The following is a 14,970-nucleotide window of genomic DNA, read 5'->3' on the forward strand; positions in this document are numbered from 1 at the left end:
TAGCTATGTTAAAATAATGATCTAACATAATTATGTCCAGCAAAATGAAATTTGAGTTGTTGTGAGAGATCATATATTAGCATTATCTTCATGAATTATTGTTTTTGATGATCTCTTTTAGCTCTGGTGTCTAAGAAACTCGATTGTCGAACCTCATCCTTATGATTATAATTAGTTTAGGGCACTATAAAGGTGACATGCATATTTCTTTCGGATTTATTTATTTTTTTATTAATAATCTCGACAAAGCGAGAAAATTTTACCAACATGAAATTGAAAAAAAATAATAATTGGAAAACACATAATGGGTCTGATCTGTTAAAATAATAGCAAAGCTGAAACAACCAAACGAAAAACTCGGGAAAATTAGAATAGCAAAATCAATTAATGAAACTAGGAAAATGATAAGTTGGCATCATTTGAATGCAAGCACGCCATATTCGAAGGCGGAGAAGAATCCAATTCCCACCAAGTAAAATCTGGATAAACAGGGGGTCAAATTAATTAAACAATCTGCAGGTGACTCGAAAGTTCCATCTTAATTATCAGTCAATCTTTAGAATAGCCAAAGATAGAAAGCCAAGTTGATGCCCAAAGGCAATGCCAAAAAAAAAAAAAAAACTCAAAAAAAAAAAAAAAGACCAAGAAAGACAATCTCTAAAAAAGTAAAAAACACCACCAGCCGCCCAATGACCCGGGCCGGGTAACCTTTTTGGGAGGTGAAGAACAAAAAATTTAGAAAAAAATATGAAGTTTTTTATTCAGACAAGTGTGATTAGACGTTAGAATTAACGTAGGATTGACAAGTCAGCATAAGCTGGAGGTCCGAGTGCGACTGCGTAGCGGGAAGACAAGTTATTCGGCGCGTGATGGGTGAAAAGGGACAGCTGCAGGTGTCGTGATATAAGCGGGACGTGGCGTCCTTATCTTTTCAAGCTTGTCACTTCCCCCACTTGCACAACTTACTTCAGCTTTGTTTTACTTTACTTTTTTTTTTTTTTAATTTTATTTTATATATTGCCATATTCTTTTCAAACAATAATACACACCCAGATTTCTTTCGTATGTTGCCATATTCTTTGTATATTTTCTACAGATTTTTTTTTTTAATTAAAAAAAGGGGAAAAAGGAATTAAGCTAATTGCATACACAGCCAATCGACTTCCCCAACCATGGGAACGAGTCATTTTCTTTTTGAAATTGATCTTGTTGTTATCTACTTATCTCTACGTTAAATCAACCCGAAAATTGTTTTATCTTTTTCATTTTTTGAGAATCATTTTCAGTGTAAAGATGTGAAACCCGTTTGGTAACTCCCAACAAAACTTCATTACCGCACATAAGCCTAACTAAGTTAGGTATTAGGATAAGTTTCATCATCTTCCATAACACTCTTTTCATGGAAGCATATGATATCATAATCTAACGAATGACAGTTCCAAAGATATCTAATTGATGACGTTACGCTCCTCATATGGGTGCGTTACGTGCGTATTTGAAACTTTCGTTTGTAATGAATGTGTCACACTGACACCGACAAAAAGAAAATATAAAACATTTAACAAAATTTATTATCGGGCTATATTTGTTCTACACTTTTGACAAATTAATTGGTAGCACGGTTATATTCTACATCTAAGTTAAAAGAATTGAAAAAAAAAAAAACAAACTAAGATAATAATGAACACTGACGGTTTGGCGAAGGGAAAACCGGGTCTCGCAGCTTGTGATGCCGTGGTTAGTGGGTTTAATGGTGCTTTCTGAGATTGTTTTGCACAGCCCCTGGCCATCAAATGTCTTTCTATGCAGAGATATACGCTATTTTAAAGGCTATTGAGCTTCTTCGAAAGGTTGGATCTTTATCTGGGTGGAGAGTGACTCGGTTTCGGCTTTAGCTTGTCTTATAAGTACCAAATTCAAGCTGCCCATCTGCGTATCAGATGGTTGAATTGTTTAAGATTTATTCATTGAATACATTTTGTTAGTTCACACATCTGTAGAAAGGAGAATTCAAAGGCTGATAGTCTTGCTATTTTGGGGTTAAATATTAATGCTTATGGGTGCGTTTAGGATTGAAGTTGGGCAACTGTAACTTAAAAGTTACATCACTAAAGTGTTTGGTAAACATTAGCCGCTGTAGCTTAAAAGATATGTTAATACGATTTTTCACTTGTATAATAGAAAATTTATTATATCTTTAATAATTTTATCAAAATTATTATTTAAAATTTATATTTAGTACATATTATTAACTTTTATTTCATAATTACTGTTTAAGCTACAACGTCTTAATCACAAATGCACCTTATGATTAGTAGGATGATCCTCCTATTTTTAATTGTCACAGTTTGCATGAGGATGTTTGGGGTCTCTCCAAATATCGTTTCAAACAAATGTTTTGTATTCTTTCTTCTCTTTTTTTTTAATAAAATTCAGTATCATTATATATATATCAAACACCAATTCAGATTTTCTTGATTATTAGGGCTTTCAATATGCAAAACCCTAACTTAGAAGTTATAATACAAAAGGAAGCTCTAGTCTTAAATTAATTCTTTTAAGTTAAAAATTATCTTAAAACTATATATATAGTTCATTACAAGCTGAAGAATATATATTAACATCATTTCTACTTCTTTACATCTTTAATATTCATGAGAAAGTCGTTCCATCCTTTTTTACTAACAGTGGCTATCTGACACCAAAAATTACAATCATAATTAGGATCTTCCTTTAGATAAGAATTTCAACCAATAAAACATGACAAGAACGGCATCATTTTAAATTGCAATCAAGAAATAGCACAATCCTAATAAAAAGGAGTACTAGCTAGACTAACGAAGAGCTGGGACCATTAGCATTAATTCTTCAAATAAGGCTGTCGATTTTACTTGCGCGCAGGTCAATTAACACATCGCAATCCTAACCAGACCAGTTGTATAAGCCCTATAAACAGGTACTGGGATTCTGGGACCATCCAATAACTAAAGCAAAGGAGAGCAACGTTTTTCTCTATGAGAACAAACAAAAGCTTGAATCATCACGAATTGTGTAAGGCGCAATATCTTCGAGATTCCGATTTGTGGGGTCTTTCACAAAAGCCATTTCCGACTATTGACATGAAGTGAAAGCCTAGCTGTTTTAATCCTTAAATCGCTATGGTATCAAGTCCACTTGTTATAGCACATCTTTATTTATTTTTTAATAGCCACAAGAACATGATAATTTGGAGTCTACCTAAAATTCTAATAGAGACTAAAAAATTTACTTCAACTAACAATATAATGGAAAAATTTACCCCCATTCTATACATGCATGTATGTATATATATGATTTATCTCAAAAGAATTCGTATGGAGACTATAATTGGTGCACTCAACATTGTTGACGCCATTACCCCACCATTGAGCTTGTAGCCCAATGGTGCTACAACTAATTACTAATCGTTATGATATGATAATTACGAATTGCTTGCCACTAATTTACTTGTGATACTTAACCAACATGTCAGTAATTTATGTTATCAACTCGATATCACCCCATCCCAAGGAACTAAAACATGTCATGATATTACGTAGAGAAGCAAATAAGCAGCTGGAGATGGATATTGTCCGTCCATATTTAAATCCGTCCGTCATCATCTGTGATTGATACGTCTATGTCCATATCCAATTTTAGCTTGGATATAGATATAATTATAGATTTTGTTGATATGGATGTGAACATCCATGGGTATTCATGGAATTTTTTTTTATAATTATAAATCACTAGACATTTTATGATATTAAAAACTAATTAATGTGTCTGACATTAAAAAAATTCTTATTTTATTTTTTATTTAATTTACTAAAATCATTATATTAAAAGTTAACTTAATTTTATTATTAATATAAAACAAAATAATAAACAAAATTATTACCCTTATATTTTTTTATAAATTACAAAAACTTATTTTTGTAAAAAAAATATAGATAATCACCAGCGACCACTGCTCTGTTGCTGGCGATGGCATCACTAATTGAAGGGGCTCATGAATGATACCATTAAACTCAAAATTGGATGATCTACACAATGATAGTCTCAATACTGTAAAACAATTACTCGTAGCATTGCACACGCCTTCCAAAAGTGGCAACCACTATAACTATGTTGCAAAACAATGAGTGACATTACATTGTTGCCTTTATTCTATTTCTCAGCTATAGTGTCGTCATTAGTTCAATAATTTCCAACAATGTTATTTTGATTTTGCGTATAATTTATAAAATTTAAATATTAATGATGATATTCAATTTTAGTCTCAAACAGTTAAAAATTAAAATATTCAAGTTCATAGACAGATATCATAAAACAAATAACATCCGTGTTCGTTCAATATGCAGTTGGATAAATTTTAAAATATCCATGTTGTGATCCAAAATATTTTGAATGGATGTTATGTAATCCATTTGAATAGGATATTTTGATATCAACTTGGATGAATTTAATTGCCATTCCTACTTGTGAGTAGCGGTGTTAAAAAAGGCAATTGTAGACGAATAATGGTATTTCCAATACCCGCACCAGTTATTTATTCACTTATTTTTTTTAATACTTGTAGCTGTTAAATACATGCTAAATTTTCTGTAATACCAAACTTGTTAATTACCCATTGGGGCGACGAGTATTCAACTGATCTTGCGGATAAATATAAAGCAAAATTTTGAAAAACTGCAAAATAGTTATAGTTTTAGTTACCTGCTTCCAAGCAACATCTTGCTCAGGATTGCGTCAATCCATCCTCCCATGCATAACAAAGGAGACGATCAAGTATATTGGCCTGAGTCGAATAATTATACTATCACTATTAACTATGTTGTAATACTATGAGGAAGCTAAATTGGTTTAAATGCAAAATAACCTCTTGAGCTCAAATCGTAATGGATGTGGTACAAAGAATTCTCTTCTTTCTTTCTTTTTTTTTTCATATTTACTTTTATACACAAAAGAGATCAGGCTCAAATACTGGGTGGATAATGAAATGTTTTTCCGTACTCACGAATGAAACTGATGATAAACTTGTATACCCACAATCTGAACTCGAACCTTTAAAAAGTAGAAATTGAACGGAATACCTTTACGGAGCAGATACCTGCAAATAAAATTGACATCGCTACTTTTGAGGTATCAATAAAAGCACATCTTTAGTGCATATTTCAAATGATCTAGATAATTTCGTCTAATACACGATGTTGATTTTAAATCTGACACCGCTCACTCAAGTAACCTTCGGTGATAAGATAATGTTCCTTAGCTAAGTACATGCATTATTCCGCAATGAGTGGCTGGCTTTTGTTATAAAACCTGAGCATAAAATAAGCTTTTCAGGATAGGTTTTCACATGGACCTAGAAGAACGATTGGTGCAACAATCAACATTAGTCGTAACATTACCCCTAAATTCAATCTTGATTTGTTCCAATGATAATAGACTTCCATGTCTGTCAAAAAGTTTCTATCAAAGTGGTGGTCCATCCCATCCACTGAGATGAAAAGAAAAAACGGACTCTGTGGTGCCAATCATGGCTGTCAAACTCATCATGGTACTGAAAGTCTCAAAGGAATACTCAGCCAGCCTTAGGGAATCTCTTCCTTGGTTACATATCTAATTTTACACAGAGCCGTAGCTGAATTCAAAGACTGGTGGTGCCGTGGTGTCGACAGACTTGAAGAAGCCAGAAACCATGGCAAAGGAATCGTGGTCTTCGCAACAAGTGTTGAAAGGACTACAGCAGAAGCAGGATTGTGCATGATGGCGTTAAACATGTAGCGATCATTCCATTGTGAGTTCTACTTCATCATGTGCGTGCTAGAGTTGAATCGAATACTACTGCATGAATGTCAAAAGTAATGCCTTACTCATAATTCATAACTGATAAGCAACAAGTGGAAGTTTATAGAGACATTAGTATAGAGTAACGCTAAGGATCACATTATTTAATAACTTAAGAGTTCTATTTTATCATCTGTGGATGCAATTTTACTTAGTGAACTAGAATTTTGGGAGATGTAGAAGTAAAAGAATATTAACTTGGGCTTTGACTACCTTCTATTTTAAAAATATTAATAAAAAAGTGTTGATTTAAATTTCAACTGATGTAATATTAATATTGAACATGATGTGGCAGTTAGAGATAAACTGTCACATCAATTAGAATCTGAACTTTAAATTCATATATTGAAATATTTAGAATTAATATATTATTACTTGCATTATGAAATTTTGTGATTAAACATAATGTGACAGTTAAAGATAAGTTATCATGTCAGTTAGGAACTTTAGACACTACTATTAAGATTTTCTAGCATTATTACATCATTACACGCATTGTGAAATTTTAAGAAGCGCCAAACAATTTTTTTTTAGCAAACATACAAAAACATCAAATATGGATGCCGTCTACTATTTTTCATCTATCATGATGCGTCGTGTACAATGGATTTGTATTTATTTTTTGTATGCGTTTTGTGTCGATTTATATGGTTGTACTCGGTAATTATCAGATCAAAATAAAGGGAGATTGTCAATTTCCCCCGTGCTGTAATTAATATATACCATTTGCCTCTTGTTGTTTTTATAATAGCCAATAACTCCCCTGACAACATAAGTTTACAATATTACCCTTATTTTCAAACACACTCGTATTCATATTTATTATGAGATTAAATATATCACATGAATAAAAATTAAAATAAAAAATTAAGTATTAAAAATAAGAAATATATGTTTTGATGTAAAAAAATTAATAATAGTTTTTTTTACTTTTACATTTAATTTTAAAAATATTATAAAATAATTATTAGAAGAAAATGTTTACAGAATAATAAAATACAAGAAAAAAACTTTATTATTAGTTTTTTTGTTCACTTCAAAACATATGTTTCTTGTTTTTAATACCTATTTTTTTATTCAGTTTCTATTCATATGCTTTATTTAATTTATAATAAATATAAATAAAAGTGTATTTAAAAATATGGGTAATATTATAAACTAACGTTGTTTGGGGGGTTATTGTCTATTATAAAAACAGTAAGGGGGTAAATAGTATATATTAATTATAGTAGGGAGAAATTGGCAATCTCCCTCAAAATAAATATGTAGTAAAAAATTTTAATTAGATATTATTATAAATTCATACGTGGCACAAAATTTTTAAAAATTAGCATAATTGATTCTTTTTATCTAAATTTATTTTTAAAGTTAAGTTACAAAGTTTGTATCTTTAATATTGTTGCAAATGGTAATATAAAATTATTATATTAATGAGGATAGCTAATACTAAATACACTGTAATAATTAATTAGTGACACATTATTAATTTGAGAGACAAATTTTGTATCTCATTTTTGTAAGTATATAATTACTCTTGTCTATGTGTATAATAGTACGGTTAAGATTTATTTCTTTATTATTATTTTTAATAACTTTCAATTATATTCCATATTTTTGTTATGAGAATATCCTTAAAGAAATATGTATTCTTCTATTGTTTTCGTTCTAATTGTCAATCACATCTATATATGTATGAAGTGATGTTAAGTATCTCAATAATTAAGTCTTATCTTGAGTATCAACTAATACAACTTTTATCTATTAGATGAATTGATGCAGCACTTAATACTAATATACTAGTTTTATGTTATGTTTGTGGATTTTTGTTTTGTTTAACTTTAATACTTTAATTTACCAATTTTATATTAGTTTACTCATTTCACCTTCTATTTACAAGTTTTATACTTCATTTGCATTATTTATATTTTATTTCACACTTAATATTGATTTATAAGTTTTGTATTACATTTGTAAGTTTTCATTGTATTTACTACTAGCACATTAATTTATCACTTTTATATTAATTTATTTGTTTTACCTTTTATTTACAACTCTTATGTTTCATTTTCATAATATATATTTTATTTTTCAGTTAATATTGGTTTATAAGTTTTATATTAAATTTACAAATTTTATGTTTTATTTACATAATTTATAAATACGGTAAACTCACAATATCATAAAATGACATCATCTATCAAACTTTAACTAAGTTTTGCCCTGCACACCCTTTTAAATGCCAAAATAATTGCTACACCTCTTTATTTCCTCTGTGCACCCTTAAATTATTTAGATACTAATCCTTATGGTCAAGGTATCTTAACCAAACAAATTATCATTATTTGATCTTATTTCTTTTTATAATAACTGTAAGTTGTATGGGTGTGTTAGGTGGATGTCAAGATTACTAACTGTATTCTATTTTTTAGTGTCATATTGTTTTTAATAATAAATTACATCTTTTTCATTAAAATATAGGTGTTCAAATATATTATAGGGTGCAAATAGCTCCACACTGGATAAAATCTTAAGCCTGAGCAGAGTCATTGGAAAAATTTGTCCCCCAATTTGTCAGTCAGCTCTCAGCTAGCAAGTATCCCATCCGGACGTGTCGACTTCTTTTTCTACAACAAACCGAAATTTGATTAATCTAATAAATCATAAAAAATATAAGAATCTTGAAACTCTCTGAATCTTCACAGATTCATCCATGGCTCCAACAACCCCAACGGTGGTAGTGCCAATAGACTTGAAGAAGAAACCAAATGAGCAAAAGCTAACCCTTCACAACAGATGGCACCCGGAGATACCTCCGGTGGCAGAAGTTAAAGTTGGCGAGCTTTTCAGAGTAGAGATGGTAGATTGGACGGGGGGTGCGATAAAAGATAATGATTCTGCAATTGATGTGAAAACCTTAGACCTCTCCACTGTAAGTATCAATTTAAATGTATTTACTTACCTCTAAAGAAACTCTTTCAGTGTAATTAATATAATCTCAGTGGACCTCTACACATTTGGGATGCCGGCGACCGCCCAAAGTCATTAGCTGTGAGCAAATGAATTACGTTCTGAGTAGAGATGTCAAAGATAATAATATACAAAAACAACAGACCCCTCCACTCCACGGCAAGTATCAACTGTATTCTTCTGAGCAAAGCGATCTTCTTAATGTAATTAAGTAGCCACTATTACATACCCAAAAGAAACACTTCGCATGCAAACAATTTAAAACCTTTGCGACAGGTCTAGCTGACATCGAGATAAACATAAGTTACTTGAGTCTGAGAATTAATTTATTAAAAGACAGCAGTTGTTTTTAAATAATAAAAATCCTAAATGTATTTGTAAAATGTTCACCAGGTGCATTATCTCAGCGGACCGATCAAAGTTGTGGATGAACAAGGAATTCCAGCGAAGCCAGGTGATCTTCTTGCAGTTGAAATATGCAACTTGGGTCCTCTGCCTGGAGATGAATGGGGTTATACAGCAACATTTGATAGAGAAAATGGAGGTGGTTTTTTGACTGATCATTTCCCTTGTGCAACCAAAGCTATTTGGTACTTTGAAGGAATTTATGCCTACTCTCCTCACATAACGGGTGAATTTTCTACCTCATATTCTAAAACCAGTTATGCTTAAGGAAAAGTTCTTCAAGATACTATTTCATATCCATATTGAACGAAAATAAAATGTACATGTGATGTTTATGCCCTGATATAGGTTTGTACACATTCAGGGGTACGATTTCCAGGTTTAACTCACCCTGGCATAATTGGAACTGCGCCATCAATGGAACTCCTGAAGATATGGAATGAAAGGGAAAGAGAACTTGAAGAAACTGGTCTTCAATCCCTCAAATTATGTGAGGTCTTGCATACGCGACCATTGGCAAAACTACCATTGACCGAGGGCTGCTTGCTTGGACAAGTACGAAATATTACTACTCAAAATAAAAGTAATTTGAGTATTTAAGTCTACTACTGTAGTTTAGTAGAAAATTACAAAATTTTGCAAATCTTCATGGCTCAAAACAAATAGATACACGTCATGAAGTTGACTTAAACTAATAAACATTTTCTACATGAAAGTTAATATACGTTCTAGAATTATCAAGAGTTTAGAGATTTGTGATACTAACATTAATTTACTATGTGGGGGGGAATGAGTTTGTACTAGATCCAAGAAGGAACTCCTGAATGGAAAAAAATTGCTATGGAGGCTGCGAGGACAATTCCAGGAAGAGAAAATGGAGGAAATTGTGACATCAAAAATCTAAGCAGAGGTTCAAAAATATACCTTCCAGTATTCGTGGATGGAGCAAATCTTAGTACCGGCGATATGCACTTTTCTCAGGGTGATGGTGAGGTCACATTCTGTGGGGCAATTGAGATGAGCGGCTTTCTAGATCTCAAGTATATTTTCTATTTCATATCTTGGCATTCTATTCACACCTTAGACTCTAGACACTATGCCTCAATATTACATGATGCATACTATTTCAAGACAAGTGCCTGTTTTCTAAACCTACTTAGAAGACTAAAAATGGAGGAATTAGCATTTCTATCAGGCAGTTTTAGACATCTGAGAAAAATCTCCCACCAAACGTCCTGGGTTCTTGCAAATGTTTGATAATCTTTTTACGCTACAGCCATTTTCTCTGTTCCATCTATTCTTCAGCCCTTGTTGAGGACTAACATTTGATCATATCCCGTTATCAGATGCGAAATCATACGAGGTGGAATGAAAGAGTACCTTACACCAATGGGGCCAACTCCTCTTCATGTAAATCCTATCTTTGAGATAGGTCCAGTCGAGCCAAGATTCTCAGAATGGCTAGTATTTGAAGGGATCAGCGTGGATGAGAGTGGGGGGCAGCACTACTTAGATGCCACTGTTGCTTACAAACGTGCAGTCCTCAACGCCATTGACTATCTATCTAAATTTGGCTACTCCAAAGAACAGGTTTGATTTGGATCTCCTTCATTGTCTCCTGAACTCAAACAAGTGCATGTGAAGATAGACACATTACTGAATGGTGATTTTCAGGTATATCTGCTTTTATCATGCTGTCCGTGCGAAGGAAGGATCTCTGGGATAGTTGACTCTCCCAATGCTGTTGCAACCCTTGCAGTTCCAACAGCAATATTTGATCAGGTTAATACATCCCCCATTTTCAAAGCAAATTCAATATACACCACATTGCTATATGATGCACGCCTACTGCTTAATATCACGAGATCAATCAAATTCGCCTGATTGCAATATGATGCATGCCTACTGCTTAAAATCACAAGATCAATCAATTCACCACAATGTTATATGATGCATGCCTACTGCTTAAAATCACGAAAACAGATAATTAGGTTTATAAAAATAGTAACATTTCCATTAAAAACAATAGGCTCCTTTCTAAACCCTCAGCATTTCATGAACATGTAGACTTTATGCTATAATGTATTAAGCTTGTGCAGGATATTCGTCCGAAAAGCAGCAAGGTGCCAGTTGGACCCCGGTTAGTGAGGAAACCAGATGTTTTAAAATGTTCTTATGAAGGAAACTTGCCCACTACAGAGAACCCTGGAGCCAGAATATAGGCTAAATCAAAGCGTACTAAGATGAAAAGAAGCATTTTGGATACAGAATGGGATTCAGAACTGGCTATGCTAGCAACAGATTCTTTCTTTCTTCTTTTGATTAGGTCTTTTGTCATTTAAATAAGGCCTAAGTTTTCAATTAGGAGTCAAGACTTTGAACTGTTTGATTATCATTGAATAAAGTACTTTGATCTCTCATCTCCGTTATCTCTGAATGTTCTCCCATTTCCTCTGTAGATACAATCATAACTAATATCTTGCTTTAACATAGGAATCTTATCCAATAAAACATGCCAAGAATGGAATCATCTTGCTTTACTTGTAATCAAGTGTTACCACAATCCTAACAAAAAGGAAGTACTAGTTAGCCCTACGAATAGATGGGACCAATCTTCAAAAAATTACCATCAATTAACTTGCAAACAGGTCACAATCCTAAATAGAACAGAGTGGTACAAGCCTAAACAGATGTTGGGACTCTGGGACCATCCGATAAAACATAAATAAAGCAAAGGAGGGCAATGATTTCTCTATGAGAACAAACAGACGCATGAATCATCATGAATTGCAAGACACAATATCTTCAAGATTTTGATTAAGATGAGGCTATTGATATGAAAGCCTGTTTCTATCCTTAAATCGTGATGGTGCTAGTCCAAGTGTTACTCTACCGATAAGAACAATTAACTTGCAACAATCTTTAACTAACATAATATTAGTAATACTTAACAAATAGTAACTAATGAACATTAGATATTACACATATGACTTATAACATTGGATATGGTAAGAAGTGTCCGAATAACATTATCCAGACAATAACTTGATGTGAACAAGCAAAAAACTTGAAGCACAGTCTTATGAGGTAACAATTAAATGGAATTTTTAGTACTGATTTGAAATCATAGAGATAGTTACATCTAATTCACAAAGTTGATTTAAACTTGGCGCCAGTGAATTGACCTTTCAAAATAAGATGATGTTCCATGGCTAAGTACATGCATTATTTCTTAAAGTGGCTTGCTTTTGTTATCACACCTGGACATACGTGCTTTTATCGATAGGTTTTCACATGGACGCTGGAAAGAAAAAAAAAAAAAAAAAGGATTGGTTCAACAATCAACGTAAGCTGAAATCAATCTTGCTTTTTGATGACAAAGAAAACTAGTCAAAAAGTATTCAGCCAATTCTAAGTGGCAGTCCATTCTAGCTTTTCCGTTCACTAAGATGAAAAAAATAAATAATAAGATTTTATGGTGAGAATCATAGCTGTGAAAATTCCTTTTTGATACTGAAGGTGCAGGATTGCAAAGCTAGTCTAAAGAGTTTGTTCCTCAATAACATGCCAAATTTGCTTACCGTGACAGAGTTGAAAATTTTATACTGAGCCGTGGCTGAATTTGGTCCAAGACTGGTGGTGTCAGAATGCCGACCTGAAGATCAAGCCTCGGGAACAAAACACATATTGACATGTATGATAAAAGAATGCATCGGAATTTATTATCGGCTTCCAATTTTCCCCGAAGCCCTGTTTCATCCAACGCTAACAGGTTTCAAATTTCAATGTGCAGCCGCCACTTACTTCACTCGCCAGATTTTTTTAAGCATCATTTTCTATCTTTCTTGAAAAATAAAATCTGGATTTGAACTCAAGCCCAACCCTGCCCTGCTCGTGTCGGGCCAAAGTCGGGCCTGTCCAAAATGGGCTACAATCTTCCAAGCGGAGAGTTTAAGACCCCTCTAAAATCCTTCCACCATCCTTTCGAATTTTATTTCTTAAAATACCCCAGTCCAATTTATAAAAGACAAACCATTTTCTCATAAAATTTCACCCTAAAAAAAGAAAAAAAGTCTTTCTTCTATGTTTTTATTATAAAATACATACAAATTCTGTATTTTTTAAGGATTCTTTTTTGTTGTTATATTATTCATATCTCCATAACTCAAAAATTCTTATAAGAAAAATAGTTTTAATTCAAATTTAAAAATATAAATTATGATATGAGATGGGTGTAAAAAATTTATAAAAAATATTTTATTTAAGTGTTTAATTAAATTTTAATTCAAGATAGAAAATGAATTAATTTATCTTTAGTTATTTAAGTAATTTTAATTAAAAAAAAAAAGAATTTTTTCAGAAGACTTTTGAAGAGTGTGAAGAGGCCTACTCTTCACAATGCCTGTTCCCAAGCTAGGCCTAGCTCGGCCCATATCGACCCATTTGCCATCATAACACAACAGTCAGATAGGATACCGGACTTGGCCATAGCCCTTTGTTACTTTTGTCTTACGAAATCCATTTTTCGGCTATTCCCAGGATTTAAGAAATCAACAAAAACGTTGAAACTCCCTGCATCTTCACAGATTAATCCATGGTTCCGTCATTACACCACCAACAGTATAGTGCCGATAGATTGGACGAAGAAGCCATAGAAGCAATAGCTAGCTCTTCACAACCTTAATGCACGAATGGCTTTACCTCTCTGAATTTGGCTACTCCAAAGAACAGATTCGGATCCCCCTCAATTATACTCACGCGATAAAAAGAATTAATGCAAGGGTGCTAGGATATTACTGAGGATTCTTCCCATTACTCGCACAAAATATTAAATGGCGAGTTTCAGATGTATCTTCTGCAATTGTGCTGTCCGTGCGAATTGCAAAGGAATAGTTGACTCTTCTCCCAATGCAGTTGCAACCCTCGCGATCTCAACATCTATATCCCAGCGGGTTAAAATACTTTTCCCCCTATTTTCTATACAAACTCAATGTTCATAGATCGATCACCTTACTTAAAAAAAATACGAAACCCCTCAAATTTTATGACGTTGGTAAAAGTTAAGCACCTATCGGATACTGAGATTTAACAGAGGGATTTACGTTTCCATTAAAACTCTCTTAGAGTCTAGATTCTCTTCCAGATGCATAATCTCACTCCAATGACTGGCTCGATAATTTTCATAAAGGACGCTACTGAACACTCCGTGGGTTCAAATGGTTTAGAAAACCGCAATGAACAGTAATGATAGAATTCCAAATGCTTAAACCACAAGCAACAATCCACTAGTAAAGCGTAATTTCTAATATTTGATGCCACGAGATAATTTTGCATATGCACAACATGCCACTGAAAGAACGTGGATACAACCTCAAGATCCTTATATTTTGCCAGAGATGTGAAACATTGCATTTTGGAAAGTGGATACAGGTACAAAATGCTATACTGGACAACGTGTACATATCAAGGCAAGTTGACAGGAATCAGAAAGCATTATCAACTTAATAAAACTTTTTAAGAAATGAAAACGCATTCCCAAGTGCTTTAGGTAATAACTGTGATTGTGCAGGATATTCTCCCAAAAAGCAGCAAGGTGTCAGTTGGACCCCGAGTGAGGAAACCAGATGTCTTAAAATGCACTTCTGTTGGAAATTTGCCCACGACAAAGAACCCTGGACCCACAGTATAACTGAAGTCAATGGTGCTAAGATAATAGGGGAAAAAAAG

General features: G+C 33.0%; 1 protein-coding gene and 1 long non-coding RNA gene across 3 annotated transcripts; one reads left to right on the forward strand and one right to left on the reverse strand.

Annotated features, from left to right (window-relative positions):
• Positions 1–8,351: 8,351 nt before the first annotated feature.
• LOC102609334 (uncharacterized) lies at positions 8,352–11,663 on the forward strand. Of its 2 annotated transcripts, XM_006466418.4 has the most exons (8): positions 8,659–8,800; positions 8,871–8,997; positions 9,232–9,469; positions 9,608–9,798; positions 10,048–10,283; positions 10,590–10,833; positions 10,918–11,025; positions 11,343–11,663. In XM_006466418.4, the coding sequence occupies exons 2-8, from the start codon at positions 8,950–8,952 to the stop codon at positions 11,463–11,465; spliced, it is 1,188 nt and encodes a 395-aa protein (XP_006466481.2). In that variant the 5' UTR covers positions 8,659–8,800; positions 8,871–8,949; the 3' UTR covers positions 11,466–11,663. The 2 variants fall into 2 exon arrangements, with proteins under 2 accessions (XP_052287499.1, XP_006466481.2); XM_052431539.1 differs by lacking the exon at positions 8,871–8,997 and having other exon boundaries at positions 8,352–8,800.
• On the reverse strand, positions 10,624–13,029 carry LOC127898936 (uncharacterized). The gene is made up of 2 exons (XR_008050671.1): positions 12,825–13,029; positions 10,624–12,544 (listed from the first exon to the last, which is right to left on the reverse strand). It is a non-coding gene; the product is annotated as an uncharacterized LOC127898936 (long non-coding RNA).
• Positions 13,030–14,970: the final 1,941 nt, after the last annotated feature.

This window comes from Citrus sinensis, chromosome 7 (assembly GCF_022201045.2).
Source record: "Citrus sinensis cultivar Valencia sweet orange chromosome 7, DVS_A1.0, whole genome shotgun sequence".
Taxonomy (NCBI): domain Eukaryota; kingdom Viridiplantae; phylum Streptophyta; class Magnoliopsida; order Sapindales; family Rutaceae; genus Citrus; species Citrus sinensis.

Coding starts and splice junctions, on each gene's coding strand:
- LOC102609334 (XM_052431539.1), top strand. CDS start 8,582: ATGGCTCCAACAACCCCAACGGTGGTAGTGCCAATAGACTTGAAGAAG. Junction 8,801..9,231: donor AAACCTTAGACCTCTCCACT/GTAAGTATCAAT, acceptor AATGTTCACCAG/GTGCATTATCTCAGCGGACC. Junction 11,026..11,342: donor CAACAGCAATATTTGATCAG/GTTAATACATCC, acceptor AAGCTTGTGCAG/GATATTCGTCCGAAAAGCAG.